Source organism: Rhincodon typus, chromosome 26, assembly GCF_021869965.1.
Source record: "Rhincodon typus isolate 14 chromosome 26, sRhiTyp1.1, whole genome shotgun sequence".
NCBI lineage: Eukaryota > Metazoa > Chordata > Chondrichthyes > Orectolobiformes > Rhincodontidae > Rhincodon > Rhincodon typus.
Window position 1 is genome coordinate 17,071,104 of NC_063357.1, and position 17,176 is coordinate 17,088,279.

General features: G+C 38.5%; 1 protein-coding gene across 1 annotated transcript; it reads left to right on the forward strand.

The window, feature by feature from the left end:
- The first annotated feature begins 12,137 nt into the window (after positions 1-12,137).
- LOC109920621 (gap junction delta-2 protein) lies at positions 12,138-13,349 on the forward strand. Its single transcript, XM_048612358.1, is given in 1 exon segment — positions 12,138-13,349. A coding segment is annotated over 1 exon segment (1,212 nt).
- The last annotated feature ends 3,827 nt before the right edge of the window (positions 13,350-17,176 follow it).

The following is a 17,176-nucleotide window of genomic DNA, read 5'->3' on the forward strand; positions in this document are numbered from 1 at the left end:
TTAATCGTGGCACACTACATACGCACTGCCATTCTGAAATCTTGATGAAACAAACATTTAACATCATTTATCTGTAAGTTGTCTACCTACAGGAACTTCCATTACAACCTACTTGCTTTAAAACAAAGCATTAAAATTTGCTTGCTTATAAATCCTGCAACTGTCCATATCTATTAATTTGAGCAACATAGGTGAAATAATTGGGCTTTAAAATCTGGATGTTGAGCATCACCTGTGGGGATGCATAAAAGAACATCTGGCAGGGATTTCAAACAGGTTCACAGAACTTACCTCCATACTTTTTCCATTCATTTAGGGATATTTAAGCGACTCTTGGATAGGCACATAGATGATAGTAAAATGAAGGGTATGCAGGTTAGTTTTGATCTTAGAGTAGGATAGTAGGTTGACAAAACATCGTGGGCCGAAGGGCCTATACTGTGCAGTACTGTTCTATGTTCTATTTCAAATAATATCAAGGCTCGGACAGTTCTGTTCTAGATGAGATCAAACACAACAGTACAATTTTAATGTACACAGTTTATGGTACAGTAGTTCCAACTAAACTCTTATAATAGACTCTCTAATAAATGTCACGTGGCAGTAGAAATCCAGAATTCAATGCCTAAAAGGCAGGGTGCATCGGAAACTTCTGTAACATTTAAGTATTATTTAGATATTCACTCACATCATCATAGCCTCCAGGGCTATGAGCTGAAGAGTTGAAAAATGGGATTAAGTGCTGTCAGATCTGTTGACCGCTGCTAACATAGTGGGCCAAATAGTTTTTTTCTGCTGTAAATGTCTATGAATAAATGCATTGACACCATGGGGAAGCTCATTGAAGGCATGAGATATAAAACAACACCAAGAAGCTGTTCTGATATTGAAATAACTGCACAGAGGCTAGTATCCGGTCACCAAGTCATCTTTTATTTACCTGTGCACAATACGCTGGCCAGCCAGCTCAGAGTCAGACCTCTGCACTGAGGAGATTCTAAATCTCCTGTTTGTATTGGTCAGCCAGGGCTTTCCTGATTGGCCCAGGTAAACAGCTCCAATCAAGGATTTTGTAGTCAACAAGATCCAGCTGTTTCCAATCACTACAAATATCTTGTTAAATTTCTGCCCTTCTGGCAAAATGTACCATACCATAGTTATCCATTTGTATAATTCTACCCACTCACTGAGTTTGTCCATGTTCTCCTGCAGTGTACTGTGTTCTTCCTCATAGTTGCCATATTCCTTAGTTTGTACTATCAGCAAATTTTGATAGTTCTTTGAAGTTGAAATCAAAAGCCCCAACATAGATGCCAGGGATTGAGGAGGGAGCAATCTTTAGTTATACCTGCCAACTAAACTTTTTTATTCTTTCTGCCACTGTACCTTTATTAAGAATATCTCCTAACCTTTGCAAAAAAGATTATGCAAGTTGTATCTCTATGATCTAGGTTTAAGTTTGACCCTCCACCAATGTTGCACAAGGGCAGTAGTTGTGCACTAACTAAAAAATGATGACAGCAACTCTCCAAGCCTCTTTGGACAGCATCATCTATCTGCAATCTCTATCACTTAGAAAAATAGATGCAGCAGATGAGTATCATTATCTCTAAGTTCGCCTCAAAATGACACAGAAGTTGGACTTGGACCTATATCGCTGCTCCTTTACTGCTGCCATTACAAAATCCTGGAACTCTCTCCTGAACAGCTAACACTTTGGGTGTACAGTTCATCACCACCTTCTGAATGCCATTCAGGAAAAAAAGATAAATGCCCGTCTCTCCAGCAAAGCTCACATGTCACAAATTAAAAAAAATTCAAGGCAAGGTTAAGCTCACTGAGTCAATTAAATATTTTATAAATAAACTTAGAAGCTAAATATAAGTCTGAGAAAACACACATTGTTGGTAAATGTGACCGTAAATGACTACAATAAGAAATACCTCAAGACACTTAGAAACTGACATGGCTAATGTTCACTTCTTCACAATGGACAGAGTCAAAATAAGGAAGACTGATGTTTGAAGGATCAAAATATCTAAATATTAAATATCTAAACATTTAAATATCTGTCTTCAGTTCCAAAGAAGAATCTTTGGACTTGAAACATTAACTCTGCTTCTCTCTCCAGAGATGCTACCAGACATCCTTGGTTTCTCCAACTTTATATTTTTATTTCAAATTTCCAGCAGCTGGAATATTTTGCTTTTATCAAAATATCCAACTTCTGCTTACATTGAGGCAATCTAGGCATGGCATTACACTATCACTTTTCTCCAGCATCACAAACGCTGGAGATGGTTAAAGATAAAATATTAAGCTATGACTGACAATTTTAGAGAAGGGAACAGAAGTACTATAGCAGAAAAGTTGGAAGCCAGTATGACTCATCTCAGTCATGAAACTATTTGGGGATAATTTTGAACCCCACTTATTGAGTGAATTATGTCAAGATATTTAACAGAAATGCAGACATTTTCCTGACCATATAACGGTTTCTTCATCTTGGAGAGGTCTGCCCCACCAACACCCACCCCCACCTCACTTTGTGTGTTGGGGAATTAGATATGGGCTGGAGATGAGACTCCCACCTCCAAACACAAGTTTGAGCTGGCAATGAAGGCATGGAGATGGCGAGGCAAGCAGGTTAGAAATCCTGCCTCTCTTTGCTGGGAACAACAGCCTAGATGCATTCATGTTTGCCACACCCTCCAGGCCTCCCCTTACACTCCTACCTTACCACCATGCTGCTTTCAAATCCCTCTCATATCTCCCATGCCCCATTCCCCCATTTCCCATTCTCTCTCCATACACCCCACATATGTAAGTTTTTATCTCCTCTGTGCCTCTTCTTTCTCCCACATTCCCTCAATGCGACCATGCTCTCTCCATGCCTACTCACCTGGTATGCACTAGGTACAAAACCACATGTTTTTAAAATGATCATGAAAAAGCCATTCAACATTCCCTTTCAGAAACATGACCCCACTTAACTTTCCACAAAATTGTCAAACACCAGCAGTGAAAGTTCAACCAATGAAACTTTCAATCAACTTCACACCTCTTAATTTTGTTTAAATAAATGCACAGGGATTGAAGTAACTCATCAGGTTACTACAAAGAAATAAAGCTGTCTTTTGCACAAAACTTGCATTCCCCGTTAAACTGTGTAAACAGGCCTCTGCTGAGCTGAGTCCATTGTCCACTCTTGGAGCCCAAGCAAGCATTGATAATAGTGAATCCTAATTTTATTTCTGTTCTCAACTCAAGACTAGTGTTCCTCCATGGTCCACAACTCTGCTGAGGTGTTATAAAACATGTCATATCAAACTCAATGCATGTAGTGGGGATTTGAAAGGTATACTGCTGCAATGGAGCTGGTAAGATAAGGAGTGCTGTGCATGGACTCATGACCCACACCCGTATGCTGCACTGGTAAGAATTTCCAGAAATCGCAATAAGGGTGTGAATCTACAAATGGTGTCCCATTTGCCATTTCTAAGCTGTTATGACACAGAGGCATGAAAATCAGGCCCTGTTGTCCCAATACTGAGACTGGAAGATTTGAGTTATAAGGAGAGGCCAGATAGGCTGTGACCTTTATCCCTGGAGTGTCAGGGTGACCTTAGAGAGATTTGTAAAAATCATGACGGGCATAGATAAGGTGAATAGCCAAGGTCTTTTCCACAGGGTAGGGAATTCCAAAACCACAAGACATAGTTTTAAGGTGAGAGGGGAAAGATTTAAAAGAGATCTGAGGGGCAACTTTTTCACACTGAGGGTGGCACATATATGGAACAGATTGCCAGAGGAAGTGGTATGGGTGGGTAAAATTAGAACATCTAAAAAACATTTGGACAGGTAAATAGGTAGGAAAAGTTTAGAGGGACATGGGTCAAACTCAGGCATATGGGACTACTTCAGTTTAGGAAACTTGGTTGGCATGGATGAGTTGGGCCAAAGGGCCTGTTTCTGTGTTGTATGACACTTTGATTGTGTGACTGTATAACTATTACTTTTGCACTAACCAATAATTAACATATTTAATCAAAGTGTCTAACAGGAACTGAAATCCTATGATGTAATTTAGATCCTAACATGATTTTAATGACATACAAAAGTCCTGTCCAGTGCCTAAGCCTCTCATAAAAGCTAGTGGGATTGATCTCATGGGTCCTCAAGAAAAAGAAGACTCAATTCAGATAACTGGATCATAGAATTCAATGTGTTATTGTGTTGTTTAGATTGCAAGGTGTTTTTCCAGCTTCCGGGTTGCTTATTTTGAGATTATTTGCTCCGACAGGTTATAGGTGATAAAAATATAGCTTCATTGATCTGGATGAAGGAAGAGATGGAACTGGATGAACTGCCACAAATTGTTGTCTGGGCTCCTGATGACCAGATAGTAGCCTTTGTAAATACAAAGAGCTAATTAATTAAGGTGCAGCTCATCTCTGACAATAAAACGAGATACAGGTTTAAGTAATGGTTCAAGGCAGCTACCACAATGCTTTTAACATGTGACTCAACTATTACTCCCTCTCCAATAATACTTGACTTTTTACAGAACATGATACCATGTTTGGTTGATGGGGAAAAGGGATACCTATGATATGTATGACTCTTGATTTAAGATAAAGAATGGGAAATTTAGAGGGAATTTACAGAAGAATTATTTCACTTAGAGGACAGTGTGTAACTGGAACTCACTGCCTGAAAGGGTGATAGAGGTGGGAACCATCTCAACATTTAAGCGGTATTTGAAGGGCAATAGCATACAGGTTTACTATCCAAGTACTGCAAAATGGGACTAGAGCACATAGGTGCTGGACGACTGGTGTGGACATGATGGGCTGAAGGGCTCTTTCCATGCTGTAAAACTTTGTGTCTCCATTGAGAGTGGCCTCAGAAACAACAATGAACAGCAGTTGAGTCTATCAGAAGACAGCAGCTGACAGATCATTTGAGACACTATATAGCCTACAAAGTCCGTATTCTGAGTCACTCCCCTGGGTTTATCTGAGGAACACTGGGAGGCTGCACTTCTTTAAGTATGCTGTTACAGATCTCTACCCTCCTGCTACAAGATCTGTTAGATCAATGGGTCATGTTTTGCTCATTATTAAAATCACCACAGTCTTTAACCACATTGTAACTGATTCATTCCAAGCTGCCATGGGTCATCCCTGTGTATTGCAGCCAAAGTTCCATAACCAAGGCACAAGTGTTCTGTTGCCGAGGCTATAAGTACATAACTTTCTTCACTGGAGTCAACAATAAACAGGAGATAGCTGGTGCCTTTCAGCAATAGCTAGCTTCCTTCACATTCAGGACATGTTATCTGGGCTCCTGAAAACCAGACAGTGGCCTTAGTAAATTCAAAGAACTAACATTTAATTGATATATAGCTGACGATAAAAAGATGCAAGTTTGTCAAATGTTTCAAGTAGCTATCATAATACTTTTACCATGTGACTCAAATAATTTCACCTCCCTCATAACATTTGACTTTTCAAGGAACTTGATACCAATTCTGGCTGTTGGAGAAATTGAATAACCACTATATATGTATGGCTGTTGGTTCCTCTCTGCAACCATAGAGGCATATAAAAAAAGATCATATTAAGCACCTTTCATTAAACTTAAGAAATCTCAATAGATCTGGGCATTGCCTACACTATTGGAGATCCTGCATCCAACCTTGCATCAAGAGAAAATGGAATTGGAAGAGAAACAACAGTAAAAGCAACTCTCATAAATGAGGAATAGCAAGGTAGAAGTGAGGAAGAACAGAAAGAGATTCACTTCAATATCTTGCAGAAGAAATGCTAGAGATAAGTTAAGAAGTGGTGTCTAAGCCTCAATTTTTCTCCTTCCTCGAAAATATACACAAACCTCTCTGTATTCAAAGCTTTTGTTACCTGCTTCAATTATTCCCCAGAGTTTGCAGTTATGTAAGTCTTGTGATACAAGAAATATAGTTGTGTTAAGAAAATAGCATAGTGTGGTTGGAATGAGATAGGTGGTCTGGTGTGACCATGTGAATGGTAGTGAAGGACATGATGGCAGATGGGGAATGAATTGACAGCACCCTGAAAATATCCAGGCTGAATCTTAGACACCTATATATTCAACGTATAACATTCAATGAAACAGTGCATAAGCAGAGGCAGATTGACATGGTCTTTGATTACTATTATAGGTATACATTTTGCATCTTATATCCCTTATTAAGTTATAGTAAGACATCCATTCAGGTTTGGCAAGTTGAAAAATCAGGGTCAGGGTCAAGGTTTACTCAACAATGTCAAGTTAGAACAAAGCAACCTTTTTGCTTAGGAAAGCTGGTTTTGTATTATTGTATAAAAACAATTTTGAGAAAATATTGTAAAGTGTATACTTAAGACATCTGATTCACTAAATTAAGAATACAGGTACTAGAGATTATTTCAATCACAGGCATTTTGTGGCTTTCTTCATTAAGTCAACTGACTAATTGTATTAGAGATATAGGAACTGCAGATGCTGGAGAATCTAAGATAACAAGGTGTAGAGCTGGATGAACACAGCAGGCCAAGCAGCATCAGAGGAGCAGGAAGGCTGACGTTTCGGGCCTAGACCCTTCTTCAGAAAATGACTAATTGTATTCATCGGTTGATTAACGTTCCCACCACCATATACAAACCCTCCTTTCAGCACAGTAATTTAACCAGACAATTAAAGTTCAGGCTGGCAGATTGTATACACATTTTTCTACAACAACCTCTGGTATTGTTAAAATAAGATAGTTGAGATTCCAGTGTAAAACCAAAAAAAAAACATTTATGACATTGTATCTCTAGCTATTGTCTATTATGTTCTTTACATCCTAACTTTTACTTCCTGTAAACAAAATGAAACCATAGAAAAATGTAAACATGTAAATGGTATACATGATTTTCAGTAAGAGTGCACAATAAATCGGGTAAAATTTAACAGAAAATGTGCTGGATTTTTTGTATTGATTAAATACATGAGACAAGTGGATTTTATATAATTACATTTAATTCAGCTCTGAATCAAGGCAGAAAGTCTTTTGCAATGAACAGCAAACCTCTCGGGTTCTTTATTGTTCAATTGTTGGCTACCTTCTTGTTTTGAGATAAAATACAATTTGCTGGAAAAGAAGTTATTAATTTATATATGATTTTCTACAAATCTTTTCAAGATAACGGTAAAATTCAAGGTAACAGCAATAGAACAGTAAAATTAATTAAATGATTAAAAAAGCATCATCAACACAAATGTAATAGTGTTTCACAACACTTCAGAGTGCGTGTTTGCCACTTTTAATCATTTCCAGAACATTCTTTGTTTTCCACAGTGAATAGTTCAACCGGGAAGTTACACAATTCATCCTGGATTATCTGTAGACACTTTTTTTTGTCATTTACAACACAGTAACAGTTTTAGGGACAGTTTTAGTTTGACACATGTAATGTCAGCACAGTCTGATCATTAAAAACCTAAATGGTACCATTGGAACAACTGTGCTTTTGACTTTAATCTGCTGTGAATACACTCAATTCTGTTTAACATCTTTCCAGATTATTGGAGAGCATAAAGTGATTCTCATCCAGGTGAGCAAATTTTGTTAACCTGATTTGATTTGTTTATTGTCACATATAATTTGTTACAAAATACAGTGAAAAGTGTTGTAACAGTGTCACCATTCGCTGGAGCCATCTTAAATACAGAAAAATAAACCATGACATGGCATATAAAGGAAGAAAAATAACGAAATAAAGAAAAAGTGTTCAACTTTACAGTCCTTCTTGTTAAGTGCTCCGCTTTAGGCCAGGCATCAGCCCGCTTTGCTGCGCCACTGTCACTGGAACGGAAGCCACCACTCTTTGGTGTCATCTTGCCTCCACTGATGCCTTTGCCACTATGAATCCTCGCTGTTGCAGATGCCACCAATGCTGCCCAAACCCGACTCTGCTGCAGCCATGAGTCCGCTTTAGGCCCATCTTGCTGATGTAGCTGTTGGCAATGCTGCTGGGTCCAAAATCGCCTCTGCTACTTCCTCCATGAATCTGTGCTGGATGCAGACACTGCTGGAAACCCAAACTTGCCTCTGCCGCAGCATCCATGAGTCAGTGCTGGGACTGCTAGATTAGAATCTGTAGATTAGAAAAGTGAAAATTTGGAAGTCGCCTGTAGTTATACTTTATTTACATCTAAACCATAATCTTTCATACTTGCTTTATTCAACTGCCTACCTTTTTTTTCAGCCAGCAATTGTTGCTGATCTCTACTTGCTGGGTGAACTGTTAATGCTAATTTTACTGAATAGCTTTATAGGTCATTTCAGAGGCGAGTTACATTGCTATCAAGTAACAAACAAATTTGCAAATGACTCTGTTCAGACAATCGAAATAAAACTTGTAGTATTGTTGTAAATTAACATATACACCATAAGGGTCTTTTATTATAGCCCATGCAATGATAATCCTTTGCGACATGAAAATTACTGATGCTGATCATCCAAGTGTAAGATCATCATTTTCAATACATAGTAACAGATTAATATTTATCTTTTGCAATGCATTTCAGCTGTTAATCAGCTTAAAAAAAACTGGATTTCAAAGAATACTGTATATTATTTAAAGTATTGCAATCAATATGTACTTGTTTGCAAAATATTTTCTTTAATTCTTTAACTTCTGTTTCATGCTTGTAATACAGTTGGCTGGTGTGTTTTATTTATTTCTATTTATTTGTCACATGTACTAAGTATAGGAATACATAAGTACAACGAAAAGTGCACAAAGTCGCCATTCACTGGCACCTACTTGGTTACCAAACTAGAATTAAAAGATTTTAACAGACCCAAACGGTAATCAAGAAAAGGTGACTACACGTCAAAAGTACTTATTTGGTGAATTACACTTTGGGACATCCTGAAGTCGTGAAAGGCACAGTCTAAATGCAAGTTTTTCCTTTTATGGCATGGCTATCAATAGCATTAGATCTGATCTAATGTTTTTATAAGATTTTTTTAGGTTCTTGGTGTTGTATTCTCAGCTTTGGTCATTTAAATATTGCTTTCCCCACTTCTTTTTCACAGGCCTACAGAACAATTACAGTGCAGAAGGATGTCATTCAGCCCAAAATTTCTGCACCATTTCTCCAATGAATGTTATGACTTAGTTGCCTTATTCACCTGCCTTTTCTTATATCCTTGAATATAGTTTCTACACAAATAATCATTGACTGTTTTCTTGAATGCCTCAGTTCACTCTGCCTCCACAACATTTTCAGGCAGTACATTCCATGAACAACTTGTTGCACGAAAAGCCTTTTCTCATGTCAGATTTGTTATGTTTACAAATCACCTTAAATCTGTGATCTTGATTCTTATCCAAGCAGGAATGATTCCTCCCTATCTACTCTAACCATACCTTAAATGACTTTGAAAACTTCTGTCAGATCTCTTTCTCGCCTTCTTCCCCACTAATGAGAACAGTTCCAACCTTTCCAATCAATTCTCATAATTAAAGTTGCTTACCCCTTTCTCCTACGTGCGCTCTGCACTCTCAACCAGAGATATGAGGCTCATATTACTTTTGTTGCACCTTACTGTTTTGCACAGAAACAAGGGATGGAAGCTTGTCATGGTTGTCAGCCAGCCTCAGTCAAATAAAAGGCTATCCTTTGGTCAGAGGGTTCAGGCATAGTTAAGTCAAGGTAAGATTCCGCTACCATTCCAGAGGCTTGGAAATGGTTAGACTACCACTCAGAGTCAGGATATTTTCCATATTTGGGGTGAGGAGCCAAAACCTGTCTTCAATCTTTCTGCCCTTTTGGGGGTTGTTTTCCTCTGGAAATGAAAGAAAGGCAGGTATTGAGGGAGATGATGGCACAGCTGTTCCTTTTGGTCAGGTGAATAGGTTTCTTGAATGAGTGAGAAGGTGGTGCAGATGGCATTCAGGGTTAGTGGTGCCAAAAGTTTGTGTGCATAACAGTGAGTGAGGGAAGATGCTGCATGCATTAGTGAGGATGATTGAGCATGAACTTTGGTGGGAGGTGAGGAGATGTAGACTGAGTGTGAGTTATCAGAGACAAGATGGTGGGATGTATACTGGTGGAGTGGCAAAGGCCATTGACATTCTTCCTTCAGAGCTGTGCATTCCCCTAGATGGTTGAGGGTACTTTAACACATGTGGAACCTTGGACCAGGCTAGCATGGTTTAGTGTCATAGCCTTTACTGCTGGTCCTGGGGGAGATCGGAGTCCTGCCTGTGTGTGACCCCATCCTTCAGGATCTCCAAGCCCCTGGCTGCACAGTGGCGTGCCAATTCTCCTCTGTCTGCCATGTCTGGGTAAATGCCAGGAGTCAGGCAGGACAGCTCCGCATTCACAGTGCTCATCTAGGTGCACAATGGGTTTATAAAGATGGTGTTGGTGCAAGGGATGCCACTGAATTCCAAGATATCTTCTGAGTGTGATTTATTGTAGGAAAGGAATGTGGTAAGATGGGGCCAGAATTGGACATGATGATGCCATAAGAGTGGGGTAGGTAGTTAATGTGGCCAGTTTGGTAAGATGTAGCAAGAAAACCCACTATGTCTCACAGTGGCAATCCCTCCAAAAAACCAGGCAAAACTCTATAGCCAAAAAGACTTAAGAATCAGCTTCTCTTTTTGCTCCTGTACTGCCGAGCTGCATGTGATGCTACAAACCTGGCTCTGACTGCAATTGAGGACTAAGCAGGTTAACAACCTGGATACTGCATCTTGCCTTTTTTCTGCACCCTATTTATACTTTGCAATTTGACTCCATTCTAGATAGCTAGACTCGGACTGGGAACTTTGTATTTGTGGAATTGAAACAAAAATATAATAAAAACTTTAAAAAATTGAAATCCAAAGTGAAAATAAACAGGTTGTAAGAAGTCAGAAAACAGAAAATACGGGTCAATGTTTTGGGAAACTAGTGTCAATCTATCTTTTCCCCTTTCTGAGATTGGTAGACTTACTCCATATTTCCATAATGTCCTGTTTTTAACTTCCTTAAAACACCTGTACATTCTCTATATTATGATATAAAAGAAATATTAGCAGAACTAGTCTTTCACGCACAACTTTTATATTTCATTGTACATGGATTTTCAAGGTTAATTTTCTTTGACATTGCATCAAAAGAACACTATAAATTGGAACAAAGTCAGTAAATGTTGAGCAACAGTGTCACTTATTGTCAATTGTGTATCAACTAAACATACTTAAATTTCAAAGTGTTTGAGAATAAATCCATGGAGAAAATGTTTATGAGAAAACATCAACTTGTATAGCTATACCATATTGAAAAAGTACAATTTGCGATACTCGAACCAGAAAAGTTAAAATGTAATTTCTGAACAAATCTTATCAAGTAATTGCACTAACTTTATCAGATTTTTGAATTTGCTACCGCATGATGCAAACTGCTTTGCTATCACTAGATTGATACTACATTTCCTGGACACCTTAACAACGTTCCATGACAGTAGTACAAGGAAGACTGCATTAGGTGTTTGTGCTGGATAATCCTTTCTGTGTCTAAGTCAGCGAATACATGTGTATAAGCTTTGAATTAAAAAGTAATATGGTGAAATAAAATAGGTATATTGTAATGGAAATGCTGACGTTACTCATTAAACCTGTGAGAATCACATTCTGTAAAGGCATCTGATCATTTTACTCATGTAATTTGTGAACTCAATGTTTGTAATTCATTCACAGGATATAGGAATTACTGGATGGCCTGCATTTATTGTACATCCCTTACAGCACTTCAGAAGATCTTGAACTGCTGTAGTTCTTGGAAATTGGAAATTACACAATTTCCTTGTGTGTTATGCATTCATTTCCACTATCATGGCAGTACATTGTTAACTATATGTACTTTTTATTATTTTAAATTTTTGATTATTTAAATTATTTAATGACATACATCCATGACATTGTTCTTGAGTTAATACTGTTAATAACTTAAAGATGATTATTTTCAAAGTAACAGATACTTTCAGTTACCTCGGTAATAGTAGGTAAAATTAATTTCATACTAGACTTTGCTGATATCAATATATTTTCTTTGTTTCCTGCAGATCTAAAATGGGTGATTGGTCATTACTTAGCCGTCTTCTAAATGAAGTTCAGAATCATTCCACAGTGGTTGGGAAGATTTAGTTGACAATGTTGCTGATTTTTCATATTTTGTTGGTCACACTAGTGGGTGATGCAATAAATGGTGATGAGCAGTCTAAGTTCACCTGTAACACCCGCCAGCCAGGCTGTAATAATGTTTGCTATGACACCTTTGCCCCTATTTCTCACCTGAGGTTCTGGATTTTCCAAATTGTTCTGGTTTCAACACCATCCATTTTCTACATTGTGTATGTTCTGCATAAAATAGCAAAAGATGAAAAATATGAAATGGACAAAATGCGTACACTGGAATTATCCAATGATCCTATGACTAGTCGACACCTTCCAGAAGATGAAAGCTTGACTTTGAGATCTTTTGCTGGCAACTCTCAGGAAATTGAATGTTATCAAAGGGATAAAGATGATGAAATAGAGCATATTAAAAGCAGTGAAAACAATGATCCAATCTATCTATCAAGTAAGGTTTTAACTGTATACAATATACATGTAATACTGAGGGAAGTTATGGAAATAATATTTTTATTACGACAGTATTACCTGTATGGATTTACTGTTCCATGTTTGTTTGTGTGTTGGACCTATCCATGTCCAACCAAAACAGACTGCTTCATATTCAGAGCCACAGCAAAGACCATCTTTTTGAACTTTATGTTTTGTGTTAGTCTTGCATGTTTTTTGCTGAACATTGTTGAGCTCCATTATTTGGGTTGGATTTATATTGCACGCATGTTATGCACTACTTGCTCACCCTGTTGCAACAAGAAGAAACGAAAGGAAGCAGTAAATCAGTATTCACAGCAAAAACCTCTTACATTAGCGCTAAAAAATTTGTTTTACGACAACCGAACATTGAAATTGTCATTCGGATTTTTGAAGCAGGGATCAGATAACCTTTCAAGTCAGGCAGCAATTTCATTTGAATCTGAATCAGTAGAAAGCACAACAATATATCAGGATGAAAAGGAATGTGGCAAGTTGCAACATGGAAAAATAAATATGCCTGGAACAAGCAAGAAAGCTGGCTTTAAAGAAAGAGGTTTTAAACAGATTTTGTTACATTCTAAATTTAATGCTTACAGATTCTTTATATTCAAAACAGTAACAGAACGTTTACTAGTAAATATTAACCAGTTGCCTTTGAAAAATAGAAAACAGTAGTTAATTTACCTAAATGTTAAGTATGATCAGGTATTGGAATACCCTACTTTTGTGTTGCAAAAGGCAGTTCAGTTAACCAAAATGAAGGAAAATATCACAATTTGAAATTGTGAAGGAGAGAGCATCTTCTAAAAACAACGGTGAGGTTCTCAGTCTGTGCTAAATTTTCCCTTGTTCTTGGAACATAAGAGAAATAGCCTCAAACACCTAAACAGCCAATCTGTCAAACCTTTCAGAACAGTGAAGTTCTAACTCAAGAATTTCAATCAGAAATTACTCAGAAAATTGTACTTTACAATTCCGTACTGCCAGTACTCAGCTTTGAAACAGGTGGGAATCTTTTCCCCTTGTCAATCCTTAGGTAAGGATATAATGCTCTATTATGACCTGATTTCTGAACAGGATCCAATTCCAACAAACTATCGGTAATGGTGAAATGCTAACTGACAGTACTGAAAGCTTAAAGTGGTTATTGGTTTATTGACCTTAAAATGATCTAGAATTTCCCTAACTGTAGCTCTAATTACACTTTGTTCTCATTGCGTTAATTCCTAGATTTACTGATTTTCTCAATGAACAATTCTAAGAGATATTTAAATTATTTTTCAGTTTGACTGTTTTCAACACAGTACCAACTATTTTTCAATCGAATTTACTATGAAAACCAAATACTGAACAGATGTAGAAATGATCCAATTGAAGTGTTTGAAATGGTTAAAGAATTTAAAGTTAAAGTAGAAATAAACTATTTTCACCAGTGCAGTCAAGCTTGAATGTCAGGAATTTTTCACCTAAACATACTAGATGTCTGGACCTCTCCCCTTAAAAGTTGTTGAAGTTAGGTCACCTGGAAGTTTCAAAACTGAAATGGACATCTACTATACAAAGATATAAGACCTGAATACCCTATGCCTGTACTTATGTTCCTATAGCATAACTGGACTATGTGTTTTCAGGTAACACATGATAGCAATATATTTTTCACTCCATCTATTACTGGTAAACATGTATTAATTAATTTTGGGCCATCATAATCCAGATATACATTGTGTGAATCTACAGTGGTAAGTACGATTAAATGATTCAGCAGTGTTGAGAGACTAGACAGGTTGAGGGTGTTTTCCTCCCAGTAGGGAAGACTGAGAGGAGATCTGATTGAGATGTACAAAGTTCTGATGGGCATAGACAAGGCAGATAAGGCGAAACCTTTCCAGTTAGTGGAGGGGTCAATAACCAGGGTGTAAAGTTTTAAGGTAAGGAGCAGTACGTTTAGAGGGGATTTAAAGGAAACCTTTGAAACCCTTTTAGAGGGTTGAGAGTATTTGGAACTCACTGCCTGAAAGGGTGGTAGAGGAAGGAACTCTCAAGATATTTAAGAACTATTTAGATGAGCACTTGAAATGCCATGACATACAACACTATGAGCCAAGTGCTGGTAAATGAGATTAGATCAGATGGACATTTGTTGACCGGCACAAAAATGATGTGCCGAACAGCCTCTTTCTGTGCTGTAAAAACTCTATGATTCCATTGAGTTGCTTAGTTTGGCACAAAATTTGTTTTGGCAGGACAAAATGATGGTAGGCATAGAAATTAGAATATTTATAACAGTGCAATATAGAGTAGTCTTTCAAAGTGAGGGTCAGGAAAATACAGTATTTGACTCTATAATTGGTTCTTGCTGTACCTAAACTGGGAATTTTTTTCAATGCTGACATTTGAAACCACAAGTTAAAAAATGCTGCATTCTCTAGTACTCACTTCCGTCATTTTCATATATGTAAATGATAACTTAAATATACATTACAATACTCACTGACAAGTAAACTTGTAAAATCATCAAGAAGGAATAAGAAATGTAACCATTTGCAACCAAACAATCTCAGACTCAAATATAGATGTTCAAAGCTGAAAATGATTTGGAAGGAAACAATAAGCTAGAAAGAAATTAAAACTATTCGCAACACCTGGTACATTTCACAACTCATTTCTTCGCTGCATTGTCGTATAAATGTATTTAATCATTACTCAATCTGCAGTCAAGGTGCTCAAGAACACTGTAAAACAGATTCTAGTAACAAAAAGAAAAGAATTTGCACCCATGTACTGAACACAAGGCATCACAAAACATTTTAGACTCAATTATGTAATTTGGAAGCATTATTTCCAAATGTTGCAATGGATAGAATCCAATAGCTAATTGCACACAGCAAGATTGCACATACAAAAATGCGATACACAGCATTCAGGTGTGTTTGAGGGTTAAACAATGAACAGAACCCAATGAGAACCACTACTGCTTCGAACGATGACAAGAGATCTTAACATTGTCAGAGTGCAGATTAATTCTGTCTTCAACATTTTGTGTGTGTAGTGATTGGAATGATGTCAGCCAGGTGGATCTCAAAGAATATGAGTTCCCTTACTGGGGTAGTTAACCTGGTCCAATCAGGGAGTCCTGGCTGACAGATATTGACAGGAGTGTCGGGGTTCTGCCTACTCAAGGAGCCAGCTCTATGCTAGCCAGGTCAGTGTCATGTACTATGCACATGTAATGAAAGGGTGACTTGGTGATGGGATACTGGCCTTTGTGGAGTTATTTCAGTGGCGCTGAGAGTGGGCTTAATGATGTGACTATGCAAAAGCGCCTATTAGCTGAAGCCCAACTGGACTTCAAACAGGCACTACAAGTGGCTTTGTCATTAGAAAATATGGCACATGGAGCTTATCAGTTACAGGGTATGCCGATGGAAGTGGGCACTCTCGCCAGGCCAAGTGAGCTTGGGGAACACCACTTCAATGAAGGCAATTGCATAGCTTCACTCATGACATATCTTGAGCAGAGGGACTCTAGGTCAGGTCACAGCAAAACGCTAAAACAAAGCCAAGCCTTGGCCAAACAGTTAAAATTTTCTTGAAGATACTGGCTGGCAGGCAATTGTAGTTGTTGCTAGAATACGAACTCAAGACAGCAACAGTCCCACTAGGCCTGAATTGAGTGAGAGAACTCAAAGGCTGGTATCCAGGGGAATGCACACCCTGGAGACTCCAACACTTGGTGTCACTGATGTAGAGGAGGCCAGATCGGGAGCAGGGGATGCAATAGACCACATTGCACAGGGGTTCACCTGCACATTCGTCCATAAAACAAACCTTCCACATTAGACAAGGGTTCACCTGCACATCCGTCAATATGGTCTACTGCATTCGCTGCTCCCGATGTGGCCTCCTCTACATTGGTGAGACCAAGCGGAGGCTTGGAGACTGTTTCATAGAGCATCTGAGCTCTGTTCACGACAAATGACAACACCTTCCAGTCACGAACCATTTTAACTCCCCCTCCCACTCCTTGGGTGACATGTCCATCCTAGTCCTTCTCCAGTGTCACAATGATGCCACCCGCAAACTGGAAGAGCAGCACCTCATATTCTGCCTTAGGATCCTACAGCCCAACGGCCTAAATGTGGATTTTACCAGTTTCAAAATCTCCTCGCCCTCATCCCATGACCAACCCTCCCTCTCATCCCTGCCTCCTTGACCTGACATAACCTATCCATCTTCTCTCCCACCTATCTGCCCCTCCCACCTCACTGACCAATCCCCACCACTCCCTACCTGCACCCACCTATCACTATCCCACCTATCTTCCCCAGCCCTACTCCTCCTCTCTCCATTTATTTCTGAGCTCCTTTCCCCTCCCCATTTCTGAAGAAGGGTCTGACCTGAAATGTCAATTTTCCTTCTCCTCTGATGCTGTCTGGCCTGCTGTGTTACTCCAGCTCCACACTGTCTTATCAGTATCACATCTCCCGATGTCCATTGGGTAA